General features: G+C 39.1%; 1 protein-coding gene across 20 annotated transcripts in view; it reads right to left on the reverse strand.

Moving 5' to 3' along the window:
- The window catches only part of SYNE1 (spectrin repeat containing nuclear envelope protein 1), a 490,159-nt gene that overhangs the window by 412,049 nt on the left and 57,472 nt on the right, over positions 1 to 20,638 (reverse strand). Inside the window, exon 1 of one of the 20 annotated variants that reach the window (XM_058735683.1) lies at positions 15,490 to 15,674. The exons of the other annotated variants lie outside the window; for them this stretch is intronic. Coding sequence (XP_058591666.1) covers positions 15,490 to 15,529 — 40 coding nt within the window. The 5' untranslated portion in view covers positions 15,530 to 15,674. Of the gene's footprint in view, positions 1 to 15,489; positions 15,675 to 20,638 lie in introns of those variants that run through there. 20 annotated transcript variants of the gene reach the window in all.

Genomic DNA, 20,638 nt, shown 5'->3' on the forward strand with positions numbered 1-20,638 from the left:
TTCCTTAATATCTATTAATACAAACTAAACTCCACCTAGTTCTTAAACCAGTCAGTGTGAGGTCCTCCTTGGGTCTTTACTTACCCTCATCCCCACCCAACAAACTCATAAGGAACTGCTGTGGATTTTATTTCCTGAATATCTCATCTAAATCAGTATTGGTGCCGTTATCAGTATTGGTGCTCATCTAAATCAGTATTGGTACCATCATCTTTTGGGTACCTATTTGTTTCCACCATTAGAATCTAAGTTTCAGATTATATGGCATGGACCACATCTGACTTATCCATCACTGTCTTCTTCATTATTGCATAGTAGATGATTTAATTACTAAAGAAATGAATGGATGCATTTGTCAAGGAAGTGCTCGAGACTAAGAAACATGCCCTATTCTAAGGAACTAGTAATAAATGGAAAAGACAAATATGGAAATAATAGCTCAAAGCAATGTGTCAGCTACTATAATGGAGGAACATATAAAATGTTGAGGGAACATCAATACAGGAGTAACTAGTTCTCATACAGGGTAATGGCACAGGCTGGAAGAGTCAGAGAAGCTAAAAAAGGAGGTTACATAGAACATCAGCAGCTAAGTAGAAATTTGCAGGTAGAGAGCTCTTTAGGAGAAGGCGGCAGTCTCTTAAAAACATGGCATGATGTATTAAAGCGACAGTAAAAATCTGTTACGGCTGAATTATAAAGCAGAGAGGGTTTGAGAAGGATAAAGAAGGAAGTGAGCCTAGAAAACAGGTAACAATCAGGTTCTTAAAGCCTTTGAATCACCTGCCACGGAGTTTGGTCTCCATCTTCTGAACAACGGGAAGCCACGAACGGTTTTGGACAGGACCAAGACATGATCTCACGAGACCTGAGACACAGAAGTATGTACTCCAGTGGCAGTGTAGAAGCGTACTTGGAGGAGGAAGAGGCTGGGGGCAGGGAGGATATTTGGGATTATACTAGCAGAACGCATGATGAAAGTGATGAATTCTTTTAACAAGGATGAACAAGGTAAGTGAGATGGCTGCAGGGCAGCAATTGGAAATGGACAGGAGCTAAGGGTGCTGACTGTATTTTTTTTATCAAGAGCAACTAGATAATGATGCCGCTCACCAAGGAGGGAAAGAGAAGTAGCAGGCTCCAGAGAGACAATTATGAGGATTCTGGTGCATTGCAAATGCATCACAAAATGCCTAGAGAAGGCGGTGGTGTCCGCTCAAAAGCGAGGGGAGGCTTCAGAAGCCAGAAAGAGGAGGAGGCGGGTGCCCCACAGCTAGGAACCCGTAACAGCCTCCCATTTAAGGCCAAGTTTTGATCCATGTATGACTGGGCAGAAGCAGCTCCAATTCTCCTCTTCTCTAAATTTGAACCTTGATTCCTTCCTCGAGGCCAGACTGTGTGAGGTAAAAAGAAAACAGAAACAAAAACAAAAACAAACCAAACCAGTAGGTATGAAAACTAAGTGCTTCACCTTGGAGGTTTCCATCACTGGTTCTGTTTCAAAGGCAGTTGGTCTGAGAGACCTAAGGAGTTGGAAGCTTCTAGGTCTGAAGAGAGGTCTCTGTAGGAAGGCTATTATACAAACATGGCCCTGGTGATGTTATAAGAAATAATCCTGACATTCCAAGGCGCTTTCGCTCTCTAGAAACAAGTGAAAGATAAAGGGAGCAGGATCTGACATTCAATTTCTAGATTTCTTTGTCCTGTTACATATTTCTGAGGTATTTTGCCATTTCAGGATAAGATCATGACACATGCAGAAATGAGGCCCAATTTGGCAACAGTGATTAAACCTGACCATTAACAAACTATCACACCTGAGTATAGTCAACGGTTTTCCTCCTGGTGAGTCATAAGTCATAGTAACAGTGACTTGCTGATTTTGCACAACTGTAGTTCGTCCGAAGCGACTTACACATGTATGTGCAAGCAAAGAGACCACAGTAAAAAGTGGCCTAGATTATGTGGAGCCTTTGCAATCAATCATGAAAATGTTGCTGCCTATAAACATGTTAGTTGTGTTTTTATTAAATATAGTCCACAGATAATGAATTTACCATACATAATATGTAAAACTGTGAGACAGAGGTCCATGGTCATTAGCTTCTAAATAGCATTACTTAAATTTTAAAAAGTTAAAATATATGCCAATGTCCTTCTAATAGACGGTGACTTTAAAAATACTAAAACTTAAAAACTAAAAATAAAAATACTAAACGTAATTGAAATTGGCATATTTCAATGTATTTAACAAATATTTTTTAATATATTTATTTAAATTCAAATTAGTTAACATAGAGTGTAGTGTTGGTTTCAGGAGTAGCACCCAGTGCTCATCCCATCAGGTGCCCTCCTTAACGACCATCACCCATTTAGCCCATCCCCCCCACACCTACCTCCCCTCCAACAACCCTCAGCTTGTTCTTTGTATGTAACAAATCTTCTATGAGAACTTATCTCTGAGAGAGAGAGCATTTCATAAATGGGTACTCACATAACGATGTTTATTTTCATCAGTCATGATCAATCATAAAGATCAAAATACTGAATTCCTGGGTATATTTATCCTTAATATCATCTTAATATAAAATTACCAACAAAAGGGGCGCCTGGGTGGCTCAGTCAGTTAAGTGCCCGATTTCGGCTGAGGTCATGATCTCATAGTTCGTGGGTTCAGCCTCACATCCAGCTCTGTGCTGACAGCTCAGAGCCTGGAGCCTCCTTCAGATTCTGTGTCTCCCTCTCTCTCTGCCCCTCTCCCACTTGTGCTCTCTCTGTCTCTCAAAAATAAATAAACGTTAAACAAAAATTAAAAAAAAAAAAAAGAAAACACCAACAAGTAAAACTGCTTAAATAAGTAGATAAAGTTGTCAGGTCTGAAACTGCAATCTTTGACAAAAATATTAATGTATCATATATTGATACATTGATAACTTGCAATAGGCTACGATTAACTTGTTTGTGTTTTGCAGGTTGTCATTCTATTCTTTAGGTGCATGAATGACAATGATGACTTAAATAAACGTCTTACAGATTTTCATTACCTGAAAATATAAATGCTAATTTAAAACAAAAATTTTTAATTATAATTTCCTAATTATACCTAATAAAGCTTTTCATTATTTCTGCAGAAGAATTCTTCTGCAGAAGAATTTACCTCTGTAAAAAGTTGGAAAGAAATTTTCAAGTAGAAAGTAGATTGGACTTTTTGCACAACCAGATGACGGGGCTACAGACAGAAAAACAACAAGAGCATAGAGTAACAATGTAATCATTATTAACTAAATAACAGCCACAATGAGATGGTCGAAACCAAATTACTGGTTGGGGATCAGAATCATATGATCCCAGTTGTGTATCTACAGTTACTAAAATCATCACTAACTTTGTTATACAGGGGTAGGGTCCAAGGTATGTTGACTATTTCAACATAATGAAATAACGTTTATAATTATCCAATGTTTACATTGGTAAATTAAACGGATAAATGAAAAAAAATTTTACAAAATCAGGCTATGGCTGATTACAAAATACCTACACAAATTCCTCTCATTTGGATTATCACAGCATTTGCAATGTGATTTTGCTGTTCCTCCTGCGGACACAAAGTGGATGCCACACCCCCTGAGTCCAGATGGGCCTTGAGACTTGCTTTGACCACATAACATGGCTGACATGATTTTATAGGACTTCTGAGGCTGGGCCTTGAAAAGGCTCCATGTTGGCTCGTAGAGAGCTCTGCCCTGAGACCACCACACAAGGAAGCCGCCGTAGCACCCTAGCGGGAAAAAGTCATGTTGAGGAGAACCGAGGCGCCCCAAGTGCAAGCTAGCACCGTTAGCAGCCATCCAAGTCAGTGGACCTACCATTCCTGCTAATGCTCCAGCGGAATGCATTTCTACAAATGAGCTCAGGCATAGTCAGCGCAGGAAACACCCAGCCCACCCACAGGAACATGAGAAACCATAATGTGTTACTACTTTAAGCCATTAAGTTCTGGTGGTGGTTTAGCAAAGACTAAGTGAAACAGAAACTGCTACTGGGAATCTAGTGCTGCTCTAACAAAGATCTGAAACATGTGGTGTTGGCCTTGGGACCAGGTGGGGAGGAGGCTGGAAAGGACAGCAGACTTTGCTCTCAGAGATCAGAAGAGCCACGTGTATTTTATGTACTGTCTACTCTGTCATCTGCAGCAACTTGAACTTGTGCATTCACTAGAGAGATTTCCTTGCAGAAAGCTGACAGTATCAACTGGCTTCTTCTGAGATACTGGAAGAGAGAGAGAGATGAAGTAAAGAAGGCCCTTTTTCGGGGCGCCTGGGTGGCGCAGTCGGTTAAGCGTCCGACTTCAGCCAGGTCACGATCTCGCGGTCTGTGGGTTCGAGCCCCGCGTCAGGCTCTGGGCTGACGGCTCGGAGCCTGGAGCCTGTTTCCGATTCTGTGTCTCCCTCTCTCTCTGCCCCTCCCCCGTTCATGCTCTGTCTCTCTCTGTCCCAAAAATAAATTAAAAAAAAAAAAAAGAAGGCCCTTTTTCATTTGCATTGGATTAGAAAGTATGACATTCCCTGGAAAAATATTTACAAAGTAAAACATGGTTTTAGGATAACAATAAGTCAAGAGCGTGACTATAAGACCCATTGTTGGTTTGTTTTTGTTTTTCTTGACGTTTATCTATTTTGAGAGAGAAAGAGTTTGAATGCACAGCTGGGGAGAGGCAGAGACAGAGAGGGAGAGAGAGAATCCCAGGCAGCCTCCGCACCTACATGGGGCTCGAACCCATGAAAAGTGAGATCATGACATGAGCTGAAATCAAGAGGCAGACACTCGGAAGCTGCATTGTTAAGAACCCAGAAAGATTTAGGGGCGCCTGGGTGGCGCAGTCGGTTAAGCGTCCGACTTCAGCCAGGTCACGATCTCGCGGTCCGTGAGTTCGAGCCCCGCGTCAGGCTCTGGGCTGATGGCTCGGAGCCTGGAGCCTGTTTCCGATTCTGTGTCTCCCTCTCTCTCTGCCCCTCCCCCGTTCATGCTCTGTCTCTCTCTGTCCCAAAAATAAATTAAAAAAAAAAAAAAAAAAAAAAAAAGAACCCAGAAAGATTTAAGGTAGTGCCTACATGACCTTCTCAGCTAGATAAACCAGCTTCTAAGAAGCTTGAGGGCACTGACCACAGAGCCTTTACCTATGGTCCAAAAACTTTTAAATTTGGGGTTTGAGTAGCACAGAATGACTCCAAGCAGATTTTTAGGAAGTCAACAAATCTGCTAAGCAAAAACACCACCACCTTGTACTAAAGGGACGGGACAGTTCAAAATGAAGACAAGACTTTGGAACCACACTTAATATGATGAGGAAGAAGGCTAAGAAGACAGTCAGCCAGGGGCGCCTGGGTGGCCCAGTAAGTTGAGCATCTGACTCTTGATTTTGGCTCAAATCATGATCTCAGGGTCATGGGATCGAGCCCCGCCTCAGGCTCCACGCTAAGCATGTAGCCTGCTTGAGATTCTCTCTCTCTTCCTCTCCCCTCTACCCCACTCATACTCTTACTCTCTAAAAAAAATAATAAATTAAAAAAATTTTTTCTTTAAAAAGAAGGCAATCATCCATAAACATGAACCACTTCTTATCAAAAAGACAGGGAATGTCACTGGCCCCTGGATTAAAGGGACTAGCCACACGTGCCTGGCTGGATTTCAGAATTATTTCAGACCATGACTGTTATCTCTTTTCCCTTCTTCCCTTCTTTGAACAGAGGCATCTACTGCAATGGCCCTGGCTCCTCTGTCATCATTGCATTTTGGATGAATGGATGCAGTCGCTTCTCTTTTTAGTTCATGGGCCTGGGGATTTAGAAGAATTATACTTGAGGAGCCTCATTTGTATGCAGACAAATGACAAGATGCAGATCACATGACACTGGATTTGAAGTTTGTTGACATCATTGGATGAGATTTCCGAGGCCTTGAGAGGAGGTGAATGTATTCTAATGTGGAAAGAATATAAATAATAGTGACCAGAGGACAGACTTTAAATTATGACCACAAAATCCTCTGGTTCCAATATGCATCCTCTTTTACAAGGTGACTTTGTCTTTCCTCTCATCAAGGGGTTGAATTGATCTCCCCCTCCTTGAATCTGATCTTGTATTGACCTTGCTTTGATCAATAACACAGCAAAAATGACTTTCTTCATCTGATTCTAGGCCTAAGAAGTCTTGCCGTTTGTTTTAGCTGTCTTGGATTTCTGCCTTAAAACCACCATGTAAGGAAAGAAGTCTATATTGGAGGACAAGATTCCATGTGGAGAAGAACTGAGATGCCCTATCATATAGCCGGAACCAACTTCCAGACACATGGGTGAGGTCATCTTGGAGCTAGTTCAGCCAACCCTGCAGATGAACTCATCCCAGATGAAGCCAGCAAACTGAGACCAGAAGATTCAAGGTTGATGCATCTGTCACCTCCTCTCTCCCACACCCAGACATTCTTCATGTCAAGAAAGTACTTTCCCCATCATTATATCCCAAGAGACTAAATCACTGCCTGGCACGTTGTCTTAGATATATGTAAGATGGTCCTTAGGAAACCATCCATGTTTAACTGTGAACTAGTGTGACAACCCACAGATTATGAAAAGTGGATTATGATCAGTTTAAGTTTGGAGTGATTTGTTACACAGCAATAGCTAACTAAAACAAAGGCATTTACTTGCATGATAGACACACAAGTAATCCTCCTTTTTCTCCCCGGGTCACTCTGTCTTCTACAACAGGTTTCTAGGCTTGCTTGGTTGGGTCCACTTCCTGGGCCTTTGATGTTCTTATCAGATGAGTAAAAGAGAAAAAAGTGGCAAAGAACAAGGCATGCAAAGTTATTCTCCGCATGGTTAAGCATAGATTAACCAGGGACACACAGAAGGAAAGGAGAGGAGAAGGAAAACAGCTACCAGAAGAGTGGGCTTAAGGAAAAAGAGGAGTAAAGAGGATTCTTAGGGCGTTTTGCCTCTGTTGAGTGCTCTCATCATTGCTTCAATTTTTGTAAAGCAAATGTCAAGAAAGACATATTGCTCTTAAGATTTTTGGAATTGGAATTGTATTTCTTTTATGTGAAACCAATGACCAGATTCTGAAAGCCCTGTTTCATTAAAGCTACTTCTATGAAATTTAGTACTATCTCACTATGAATCTAAGGCACAAAGGATGAGAAAAAAATAATTATTTCAGCTCCTAAGTGAGAGTTTCTCATCCCTCAGCATTACTGACATTTTGAGCAAGATCAAACTTTGCCACGAGAGGCTGTGCTCTACATTATAGGATGGTTAGGATCCCCGGCATCTACCCATTAGATGCCTATGGCACCCCCCTAACAAATTGTGATAATTAAAAACGTCTCCAGACATTGCCAATTATTTTAAGGGGGAAAAATCACCTCAGTTGAGAATCAGTGACCTAAACTATGCCCTTTTCATCTATGGATGACAATGGCAATAAACTGGTATGAATATTTGAAGGTGTGTGTGTGTGTGTGTGTGTGTGTGTGTGTGTGTGTGTGTGTTTTAAGTGAATATATATATATATACATATATATATATATATATATATATGTTTTAATGAATTATGATTGTTCAATTAACTACTCCAAAAAGTCCTTATCATATTGGGTTATTCCCACAGTTTATATATATATATATATTTAAGCCGAAATCCTTTACACTAAGATACATCTATTTAAGAAGTGGCAAAGTACAGTGTCATTCAAATCTGGAAATTCATGTCTTATGTGGTGCAGAATGGGTTGGGGGGGGGGAGCGGGTAGAGGGTATATATATCCTAAAATTGTATTTGGTTTATTTTACTATATTCTAACCCTTTAAAAAAACTTTTTTCAGGGGCGCCTGGGTGGCGCAGTCGGTTAAGCGTCCGACTTCAGCCAGGTCACGATCTCGCGGTCCGTGAGTTCGAGCCCCGCGTCGGGCTCTGGGCTGATGGCTCGGAGCCTGGAGCCTGTTTCTGATTCTGTGTCTCCCTCTGTCTCTGCCCCTCCCCCGTTCATGCTCTGTCTCTCTCTGTCCCCAAAATAAATAAAAAACGTTGAAAAAAAAAAAAAAAAAAACTTTTTTCAGAACTCTAAAAAAATAAAACAAAAATAGTTGATTGGCTTTAGTTGGTTAGTTAAAAATATAGCCTGAACCATTCATTATAGCATTTTAATTTTAACCATTAAACCTTTTATTTATAAGATTATAACATTTTAACATTTAACATTCATTATAAACATTTTATCACTGTCAGACCAGGAAAAGTATATAGCATGTCACTCAGCCAAATATAAAAAAATATATATTTAAAAATTTAGAGAATTTTAATGTATTTGTTTGGGGCAGGGTACTTGAATATGGCTGGGTTTCTAAGGACACATAGATCAGCTAATGTGCCAGGCTGTTATCCACAGTCTCTCCCAATACAATAACGGAAGAATTTTAATCACATGTGGATGGAGATATGGGAGAGAGGATGTAACAGATATATCAGCCTTGAACCTTTAGGCCTCAATTTCATAAATTTTTAATAAAATCATTTTGTGGGGAGAAAAAAAACACACCTCCCCTGAATTGAGAAGAGGCTATTTATAATCTTTATCCCACCCAATGTTAAAATTAACAGTTTTCTCCGCAGAAATATTAATGCCTCTGACTCCAAGGTGCTCTGATTGAAGGTGATACATGACATGTGGTATTCCCAACATATTATATTCCCCAAATTCAAAAGATTATGACTAGGAAAACAAAGTTTAGACATTTGCATAAAGGGTTGTGTGTATGATACGAAAGTACAATGATAAAGATGTGTCCTGCAGAGGATTATAATCAATAATAAAGAAAAGTGATAAATATAATGCGAGTTCACTATGGCAGTTCATACCAGGGGCCTCCTCCAACATCTTCTAGTTCTAAATAGAGACAATACATTTGAATAGTTTCAACAGAGCTTTTGTGTTTTTTTCTGTCACCATATCCACTGTTTTCTGGCACTTTTTTTTATATCCACGATTGGTGGATATAAACATTGATAAGAGGAGTGCCTGGGTGACTCCGTTGGTTAAGCGTCCCAACTTTACCTCAGGTCCTGATCTCACCTCTCATGAGTTCGAGCCCTGCAGCAGGTTCTGTGTGGACAGCTCAGAGCCTGGAGCCTGCTTTGGATTCTGTGTCTCCCTCTCTCTCTCTCTGCCCCTCTCCTGCTTGCACTCTATCTCTCTCTCTCAAAAACAGACATTAAAAAAAAATTTTTTTTAATGATAAGAAAATGATAACCTGTGAATTAATGAAAATACCTTATATCCTTAAAACAGTTGGATTTACTCATGTTTTATGTTTACTTCTCATTCTATTCACACAAGGAACCAGGCCTAGTAGACACAGGAGGTATTTTAAGCGGAGATGTAAATAAGGAAATGAAGCATGGTGAGAATTAAGAAAAACACCAGTAATCTATAAATTAGAATAAAGGCTACAGATCTGTAGAACTATGGCCAGAAATTAGATAGTCTGTGTCCTAGTCTAACCTAATTATCACTAGATTTATTTGCTGATTGTTTGATTCATTTATTTAATGAATACCACCGCGCCCCTCCTGTGAGCTAGCATCCTGCTCTGACCAGCTCTGGATGCCATCGGAGAGTATGGTGTGGCCCCTCCTACTGCAGTAGGGAGAACAGGAATCAGAAGGAAGGATGCTGCAGGTTCTGTACGTGCAGCAGAAAGTAACAACAAACAATGACATGGAAGATGTGAGCAGATAAAAAAAAAAAAAAAGACCGCAGTTACGAAATTAAAGGCAACCTGAGCGTAGAGAAAGTGAAAGCCAACCCCTACTGTTTGCTCGCATTGGAGCTCAGGGGAACATGCTGCTTCTACATCTAAATTTTTTTCTAAGAAATTACAAATAAAAGTCACATAAGAAATAAAAGTCAGAGGACAGCTGATCCCCTTGATGAAGGATTACTTCCAGTTAGCACAGAAGTCTTTGGAAAAGTTTTAAGCTGACCCTGGACGAACTTGTCATGTGTAGCTCCCTAATTGTAAAAAGTGGCCCAACTCCTGACTTTGCAAGAAAACTACCACAACTTTGAAATCTTTTCCTGGTTTAAGTACTTAGCAACACAAGAGTAGCAGAAGGAAAGCAGGTACTGGAAAGTGTCTTAAAATACCTTCTTCGTACAACCACTCTATTTTAACATTAAACTGGACTTCAACACTAGTATTTCAACCAATCAACATACAGTGTTTTATTTGGGGCTGGGAGAGAGTAGTTGATCACAGCGTTCACATATTTTACATTCAATATTTAGTCTAGGCTTTAAAACACATATGGTTTTTCCAAATAAATATGACTTTTTCTTATGTAGGATCTTCAAAATTCAGTTGTTTTTGTTTTTTTCTCACCAAAATACTGCCCTTTGTCTTAAGCAGGTTTAGGATTACAATCCCACATTTAGGGATTTTATATTTGAAAATATTGCTAATATTATTTCTCATTCACACCTTGGGCTCTAAATTTTCCTTTTCTCTCTCTTCACTATTTTTATCAATATCCAAACAACACAGTAATTGGACACAATCTTACTTATCTTCCATTTTATACTGCATGTCCCCGTCAGAAGCAAAGAGGGCTACAATCTTAACAGTGAAGTTCCTGAATCTAAAATGGAGGCAAAATTTTCAAAAGAAAAGCCGAAAACAGTAAAACTGAGACATAAGACTGAATCACAAAGTTTGAGGAGGAGACGTCGGAAATTCCAATCCCAAACATATCCAACCCTGGATCGTAGACACATTCAGTGAGCCACTCGGAAGACCTGCATTTGGTGTCCAGTCATAAACAGAGCCCTAGAGGGTGTGCCATTTGTGATTGCTTCAGGACTGGAGCGACGGCAGTGACCTTCGTCATAAATGAAAAGTCACTGGATCACAGAACCTGCGGCCACTCGGCCATTTGCGGAGGCTTCCACGTGAGACAACAGCTGCTGAGTGCCAGTGTCACAAATGAACTGCCTCACGTGTTCAAGCTTATCTGTAGAGTAATATGTCATTTTTAAATTTTTTAAATAGTAACGATAGCTATCATCTGTTTAGAAGGTATCATGCGGCAGTCATGATGTTATGTACCTTCATGATCCATATTATCTAACTTAAACTTGGCAACAACCCTATGAGAAAATATCCCCCTACTTGGATTTTATATGTAAAAAAACCAGGGCTATCTCTATGAAGAGAAGCAGAGCTATCAACGATAGCCAAATTATGGAAACAGCCCAAATGTCCATCAGATGATGAATGGATAAAGAAGATGAGGTATCAGGGCGCCTGGGTGGCGCAGTCGGTTAAGCGTCCGACTTCAGCCAGGTCACGATCTCGCGGTCCGTGAGTTCGAGCCCCGCGTCAGGCTCTGGGCCGATGGCTCGGAGCCTGGAGCCTGTTTCCGATTCTGTGTCTCCCTCTCTCTCTGCCCCTCCCCCGTTCATGCTCTGTCTCTCTCTGTCCCAAAAATAAATAAAAAACGTTGAAAAAAAATTAAAAAAAAAAAAAAAAAGATGTGGTATGTAAATAATGGAAAACTACTCGGCAATGAAAAAAGAATGAAATCTTGCCATCTGCTAGAGGGTAATAAGCTAAGTGAAATAAGTCAGTCAGAGAAAGACACATATCAAATGATTTCACTCATGTGTATTTGAGAAACATAACAGATGAACACAGGAAGGAAAAATAAGATACAAACAGAGAGGGAGGCAAAGCATAAGAGAGACAGAGAACAAACTGAGGGTTGCTAGAGGGGAGGAGAATGGTGGGGGTCGGGTTAAATGGATGATGGGCATTAAGGAGGGCACTTGTGGGATGAGCATTGGATGTTATATGTCAGTGATGCATCATTGGGTTTTATTCCCGAAGCCAAGACTACATGCTATGTGAACTAACTTGAATTTAAATTAAAAACAAAACAAAACAAAAAAAACCCGGGGTTATCAAGGTTCATCAACTTGCCTACGGTGACACAGACAGACACCAAGTGGAAAAGCATGGGTCTGCAGCAATCCAAAGCCTGTGCCTTCACTCTACTTTCACATCCACATTGTCCATTGGGGTTCCCAGAATATTTTATATCATATGATTGTTACCAAACCCGAGAGATAGTCAACACTATCCCCAACTCTCAGATTAAACAACCCACTTTCAGAAATAAATTATCTCAGCAAATGAGTTGACACTCAATTGTCAACTCCTATGGTGCAGGGGGACTCCTTATCCCCCTGCACCATATGAGCAACTAATTGGCTAGAATCTAACCAACAGAGCACCTACGAGCTAAATCCTGTTTGCTTCCCCATCTTCCTGAGCTACAAGCTATAAGGACTTCTCCCCAGTGACACTTTGACCTGCTGTCTTCAGTTCTCCAACTGTTTCCATCTCTTCATTCTCCATCTCTATATTTGTATCTGCCTTGGTATTAGCATGTGTCACAGGTCAGGCTAACAGAGAAACCCACTCTAGAAGAAGTCTTGTCAGCAGGATGTTTTTTGGCATGTGCTTTCAGAAACATTTTGAAGGGTGTGAAGGAAGCAGCATTGGGCAGAGGGAGATGTTGAACTGAGATGCAGTTAGGTCTCTGAAGCTGGGATCTCTTTCAGAGAAGTCCTAAGTTGAGGTAAGGGGCCGGGACTTTGTACCCAGGCATTGATCACTCATTGGATATGGGCTTCCCTGGGGAAGGGAGCATAACTTGGATGGGGAAGATCCCTTGGGCTGAGGACACATCCTGGGGAGGGGCTCAGCTGTCAACCTCCAGCAAGCAACGCTCAGGGTAGCTGGGGAAATGAGGGCCCTAAGACTGAAGGGCAGGACCTGTGCTGCACCCTACAGCTTGTGCTACATCCACCGCAAAGAGCCTATAATTCAAAGAAATGGCGAGGTCCCACCTCCGATGAGATAGTCAATTACACACATTCTCCAAATCATCCAGATGCTTTAGTCCCACCAGTCTGAACGCTTTGTCACTAATTCACATGCTATCTCAATCCAACCAGCCAAGCTGGGTTCTGCCTTTCTGCCCTCTGGGATTTCCTCCAGGAGGTCCCTTTCTGCTTCTCCAACCAGAGAACTCTAGCAACCACTGTCTAGCTCTGCCTCCATATTACCATCCATCTTGTCAGATTCTTTCCCCTGCAGGTGATGCTTGATGCTGTTCTCAGCAGCTCCTCAAGGGCCCCAGCCAGGAGCTTATGCAAATAAGAAACAGGGAGCGTCAGATACTGGCCAGCCCGTAGGCAGGACGTGGGCCCAAAATGTGCTTTCTTTCACCAGCAGTGTTCTAAGAAAATGTTTCAACTTGAGTGTTTCGGGGTGAGACTTAACATTTCCTAGTTTTCCATAGACCTATTACTCTCCATTTTCTTAGACCAGCTGCTTCTCAGATCACCTGAAGGTAACTGACTTTAAGACATCTAGAAAAAAGAAAGACTTGACTTCCATATATGCACAGGTGGAAAGTGAAGTAAGAAAGCAGTTGTGATGAGAAATCTTAGGAAGAGGTGACAAGCAGAATAAAGACTCTCCCAATTTAAAAAGAAGCTATTATAATTTTAATACAATCATTTAAATTATATCCTTAAGGAAAGAATTTGTAATATATAAAACGTTATATATGATATAAGTTATATATCATGTTTAATACATAATATATTATAAATATATAATACAGGGGTGCTTGGGTGGCTCAGTCGGTTGAGCGTCTGACTTCAGCTCAGGTCAGGATCTTGTGGTTCGTGAGTTCGGGCCCCGCGTTGGGCTCTGTGCTGACAGCTCAGAGCCTGGAGTCTGCTTTGAATTCTGTGTGTCCGACTCTCTGCCCCTTACCAGCTAGTGTTGACTCTCTCTTTCTCTCAAAAATAAATAAAAACAGTCAAAAAAATTATTAAAAACTAAAAAATAAATATATAACATAATAATGTATACTATAATATAGATGACATTAATATATATATATTATATTATATTAGTTATATTAATTACAATATATTATATTATATGGTTGTTATATGGCTGGGCTTTTTTTAAGTTTATTTGTTTCGAAAGAGAGAGAGAGCGGCGGAGGGGCACAGAGCGAGGAAGAGGGAGAATCTCAACCAGGCTCCACACTGTCAGCACAGAGCCCAACAAAGGGCTCAGACTCACATACCAAACTGTGAGATCATGACCTGAGCTGAAATCAAGGGTCTGACGCATAACCGACCGAGTCACCCAGGTGCTTCTATATGGCTGTTTTAATTCTATCCTTGAGGAAAACGGAAGAAGTTTTCTGTTCACTTTATCCACCCTACCTCTAAGTATTTTAAATTAGTATAAATACATTATTTCAACTGAATTATTTCATCGAATCTCGGAACAACCAGAATTAGTTAAAAGTTACTTGTATGATGTAAAGATTTAAATCAAGGAAACACAGTTTAATAAATGTCTACAAAATATACGATTTTGGTGTTATTATATATAACCAAATACTAGATTCCAAATACCAATCAGATATGTCAAGAACAAACTTGTTGCTCTCAGTATATTCCATGTAACCAAACATGAGCGTGAGACTTCCTAGTGTATCTACCTTTGTTTCTTAGTAAGAAAAATGTCTCGGCTACATAATTATGGTTGGAGGTCTAATCACTGAAAAAAAATGTAAAAAGAGTGGGCGTGACCCCAGCAGCAAACTAAAATGCATCTGGGTACCATCTTCTAGCTAAACACAGTGGTAAGGTGGTGACATTCCGAGTCATCAGCACATTTTATAGGAGTCTGAAAACAATAAAAGAGAAGATGAAAGAATTTCATTACATTCAGATCAAGATATGAAATAAGTCAATGTACTTTAAAAACTAGATTTTAAAAGCAACAATACTGGAAGTAAAAAAAAAAAAAAAAAAAAGAAAAAGTTGAGTCACTAACAGACTGTGATGGATTCTTGACCAGATTCAGGTTTCAAGAGTATTTTTGTTCATTAGTCTGAGGAAGATACTCAGTTTTGTTATAAATGGTAGACACTGATGCACTGATGTCTTAAGTTTTAGAAACCATTTCTTTAAAATACCTATATATCAATCACCTAAATTTCTATGCTAAAATTCAGCTTTTATCTTATCTTAGCATTCCTCATAAATTTTCACTGTTCAGGCTTACACTGTAAATATTTGTTTAGGTTTTCCGAAATCATGAACATAAATCAGAACTATTCATTCCACTTCCATTAGTGCTTAGTTCAGATAAAATAGGAAGAAAACAATTTAAACTTAGAGTTGTTTTAAAGTCTATTTATACAATCTCAAAGTTTTTGTACCAGGGAGTCAAACTGGAATTATATTAAAAGAAAAAGTACACACACACACACACACACACACACACGTGCACACACACACACAAAAACACACACACACAGATAATAACAAAAGTACCTTTTATCGCACCAGGAGTCTTGAAGTTTGGTTTTATCATGTCCCGCCTATTATAGTTACTTTTGGAATTTGTTCTAATTCAATCAGTTTCTAAATCAAACACAGCTTTCACCAAGGGAACTTCCAGCTCGGCTAGCAACATTCTCCCTAAAATATCCCTATAGCAACGCCTCTATAAAAGCATATTATTCTCTCATTCTTTAGCCTTACCCCCTGCTTACTGACCAAATGCACCACTCTCCAATGCCAGCATTTCTACAAAGACAATTTTTCTATTGATTTATAAAAAGTGCTTCAGAAGCTTTTTTTCAGGGGAAAAAAATAACACCTTCTTTGTCTATACTTAGGAATTCAGGCATTCTTACTATGTTAAAATCCCAAAAGCTTATAAGGGTTTTTTTCTTTTTGGTCGAAAAGAAATCATTCAAATTATTAAAAGTCCCAAATTATAACCTTTGATATATATATAAAGTTATAATTTTGGAACTTGGGAGAAAGAAACTAAATGAATCTTTTGTAGACAAATATTACAATGACATTTAATTTCTCATATTTGTTTTCATACAAGATATAATCTTACTTATTTTTAGTTTGCTCTTTGAACCTGCTGGAATTCTATCCAAATAGCTAATACTGTGACACACAAGTTAAAAATTGTAACTACCGCATTAGAAATATACATTATAACAAGTTACCAAGGTAGTCACACTGCTCTATGTGTGAGTGTTTATATATATATAATTATATATATAAATAGTTTGTGTATATGTATTTACATATATATGTATTTACATTTATAAACAATATTAGAGAGTTTTTACATTATTTAAGCATATACAATATCAATTATGGAAGACAAACAAATATAGGTGCAAGAATCTATAAAGAGTATTTTTAAAGTTCCATTTTATGCTTCCTAACACAATTTAAGATTAGATTCCCAAGCAAGAAATGTTTACAGATTTGTGGGTCTCTCCAAGCTAGAATACAGTAATTTCTTGACCTGGGATTTCAAGGTAAAATAGAAATCAGTTGTAGCCATAGTAAAGCCTGTTAAAACAATGCTGCAACAATATTAGTAATGAAATGTTTTTCATTTTTCTATCCCAGTTAGAGTAAGGACTGTTTATTGTAATACCAAATTTGTTTACAAAGCGTGTTTATAAAGAATGATAGCTATTACCATGATTTACAGAAAACAACAATAAAACCACTCTTCAGTAGAGGCAGAATGGAATAATTAATTTCATCAGGAGTACATTTTTGGCCCTGGGAGCACAACAGACCTAACTTGCAATCCCCAGCATTCGCGTTTACCAGAAGATTTTTAAAAGGTGACTCAGCCATTTTATGCCTCAGTTGGCCCGTTTGTAAAAGGGAGACACACAAGTACCACAAATCACTGTAAAGGTTAAATGAGATACTCTACCTAAATGTTTTGTCCAAAGCTTAACACATAGTATTTATTCATCAATAAATGTTAGTTTTTGTCCTATTCATTTTTACTCATTAATTTAAATATGATAGCAACAGCTTGTGTTAAGCAAAAAGAACCGACCATTGCTTCCTTTGATTTTATTTACTACAATATGCATTTAACAGAGGCAAGAAAACTAAGAAATTTCTGTAAGCCAGGAGAAACTTGCTATCTATTTACATGTTCCAAACACTAAGAATCAGAGCTCGGTGTGAAGTTTAAAACATTCCAGCATATATTTACGGAACAAATCTGAGCCATTAGATTTAATTTATCTTGACATGGTTGGGGCTAGTGACCAAGTTATTTAATTACTGGGAATAAAGTAATCGTACAGCCTTGAGATCAGGGCTCACCACTCCCCCATAAGGGTTTGTCTTCCAGTATGGCATTTGCTGTAATGGAAAGTCAGTGCAAGGTACGGACTTAACGGTACTTGTTTGTGTTTACTGGCATGTTTTGGTTTTCTTTTTAAGATTTTTCTTTAATTTTTTTTTTTTTTTTAGAGACAGAGAGAGGGGAGCAAGGAAGGGCAGAGAGAGAGGGAGAGAGAATCGAAGCAGGCTCCCCATGCTGTCAGTGCAGAGCCCAAGGCAGGGCTTGAACTCACAACCCATAAGATCATGACCTGAGCAGAAATCAAGAGTCAGATGCTTAACCAACTGAGCCATCAAGGCACCGCAGCACTGGGTTTTTTTTCATCCTTTATTGGGTGAGGACTATGTATTCCACATTGAGTCTTCACCCTTATTATTCTTGAAATTCTCACTTGTATTCACTCAAGACCCAGAGTCAAAGGTTACTCAACTTTGTATCACTTTAGAATCTCCACTTATTCGGATACTTCCCTTACTGAAACAAATTTTAAAAACCACCTCTAAAAAAGGGCATTATTTCTAAGAAACACAGAAGAAAACAAGTAAGACAGAAATGATTTACATGGATTTACAAATAAGCTGTCTTATTTTTTTGAATTTCTCATGTAAGCCTTATTTCTATTTGCTAAGCAGCTATTAATCACTAAGGGCAAGGAAATGTGGGAATGAAACGTTAGGTTAAAGAGGGTTTGTAGTCTTCAAGGAGGACCAAATTTCTTAACTAGCTTTTCAAAATGATTTACTACAGGGATGCCTGGGTGGCTCAGTAGGTTAAGCATCTGACATCTGACGTTGGCTCAGGTCAACTGAGTACGTCAAACAACCGACTTGGCACAGTTGGTCCGTGGGTTCGAGCCCCACATCAGGCTCTGTGCCCACAGCTCAGAGAGCCTGAAGTCTGCTTTGGATTCTGTGTCCCCCTCTCTCTCTCTGCCCTTCCCCACTTGTGCTCTCTCTCTCTCACTCTCTCTCTCTCTCTCTCAAAAATAAACATTAAATTTTTTTTTAATATTTACCACACACAAAATATGTGCAAAGTACTGATTGGGTATATTGATAATTTTGGAGGGGATGAGTACAGGTGAACAAGGAGAAAAAAGGAAGACGCAGAGCCTAAACCTAGCCTCTTTGTAAACGTAGTCTCTTCACATCCCTCAGGAGTACTTTCCCCCTACAGCAGTACATCAGTCTGTGTGTTTCAGGGGAAGAAGCAAATACAGTAGCCTCGTTTTTATTATATTGCTCCCAAAGTTTGGTGCCTGGGGAACCCAGAGCGAAGCATCTCATGTCATTGAGATAAAGAGACAAAGGTGAAGAAGGCAGGACTTTGGGCGGGACGAAGATGCTGGCTTGTTTACAAATAACATGCTCTCTCTTCTCAAGCTAGAGGAACCAGCACGACCTTCTCTTTTATTTTTGGGTTTGTCAAGGGCAATATTGTTTCCTTTCAGGAAGAGACAATACCAACATAAAGGGGAAAAAAAATCTGGCTTAGAAAATAGCAACAGCAAAGAAGTGTGATAGGGAGGAGGTGCAAAGGGAACACAGGAAGATAGACGCAAGAGCAGTACATTGTATATTTAGAGGCAATTCTAGTCTGATCCACCACCTTTCAAATTATACTAAAAGCATGGTTAAAATAGCACTTTTGGCAGTAAGTCTCAAATGCATGGTACTCTAGGATAAGGCCTAGTGGAATCATCAGGAATGAGGCCGCCAAATGGACATGAGGCAGGAAGAGAAACCCCAGGTTTGCTTCCAGCGAGGCGTCTTCACAGGAATACTCCACAGGGAGCTTGGCCTGACTCAGGTATTACTCTCACAAACAACAGCAGTTGTAAGACTGACTCTCATCATTTAAGGGTATAATTGCGGGGGCAGAAAACCAATCTACAGACTCAGGTTCTTTTGTGGCCTGTAAAATATCCGTTGGTGTCCTACATACTATTTTCAACATGAACCAAATCATGCCCAACACTTGAACAATCAAACGTATTTTCCTTTCTCACAACAACATAAAAATTGTATGTCCTTTTGTTTTCCTCACCTCCGTAACTCATATTTTTCTTTAATTTTTAATTTCTTTAAATTTTCTTTAGAAAGGTCTCTCTCCGTGGATTGTTCTGCAAGCCTATAGTGAAGTATATATATAATAGATTATTCTGATGCTTCTATTAAATTCTTTGTCTCCATTCTTTGGAGACACTGACTCCTTCTATCATTCTCTGAAGCCAAGGCAACAGGGAAGAATAAAATAATGTTTTTTCTTTCATCATGATGTCTTTAGTCTAAAACTCGGCTGCCGTCCCAATGCCAGAGTCATTATAAGGGTAACTTTGAATTTACAGATTTTTCTGAAAAATCCAAGAAAATAGTGATCTTTACTAAGTTGTCAAAAACAGTTTCTTATATGGTTTCTTTAAAAAAGGAGAGCTCTGACTCCTTTATGAAGATAATCTTCATTACATAAAAGAAACATAATGATAGGGGGAGCAAAGGGCTCAACCCACCAAATATTCCAATACAACACAAGACTAAGTGAGTTGAGGCAGTTTGATAACAGAGGAGAGAACTGCATAATGGAATGGAAAACATAGTCCAGAAAGAGACCCAGTCTATCTGAACAAAAATGAGAAAGATTATTTAGTGAATGGCTTAGGCAAAACTAGTAGGCAAATTAAGAAAGAAAAATCAACTTAGGGGCGCCTGGGTGTCTCAGTTGGTTAAGAATCCAACTTTGGCTCAGGTCGTGATCTCACAGTTCATGAGTTCAAGCCCCACATTGGGCTCTGTGCTGCTTTGAATCCTGTGTCTCCATCTCTCTCTGCCCCTCCCCCACTGGTTCTCTCTCTTTCTCTCTTTCTCAAAATAAATAAATAAACTTTTAAAAAAAGAAAGAAAAATCAATTTAGAGCCTCACTGCACACCAAAATAAATTCCAATGGTTTAAGGAATTAAAATAAAGTAACTATAACAAGTACTTGAAAATAAAGTCAGTATCTATGTTTACTGAAGACAATTTAGGCCTAAAAATAACAGAGGACTATATTTCATTGCATAAAAATAAAAACTACACACTTGACAAATTTTAAACATAATTAAACATGAAGACTATATGGGTAACATATTTGCAAAAATATAATAAAGAGTTAGAATTTCAAATAAAATCAATGAGAAAAACCTTAAGATGTATTACGTTGTTAAAGATATGAGCAGGCAACTCACAAAATGGCTTTTAAAATATGTAAAATAAGGTTTGAAGTTATTTCAGTAAAAAAATGGATATTAAAACAAT

The sequence above is a fragment of the Neofelis nebulosa genome, chromosome 6, assembly GCF_028018385.1.
Source record: "Neofelis nebulosa isolate mNeoNeb1 chromosome 6, mNeoNeb1.pri, whole genome shotgun sequence".
NCBI classification, from domain to species: Eukaryota; Metazoa; Chordata; class Mammalia; order Carnivora; family Felidae; genus Neofelis; species Neofelis nebulosa.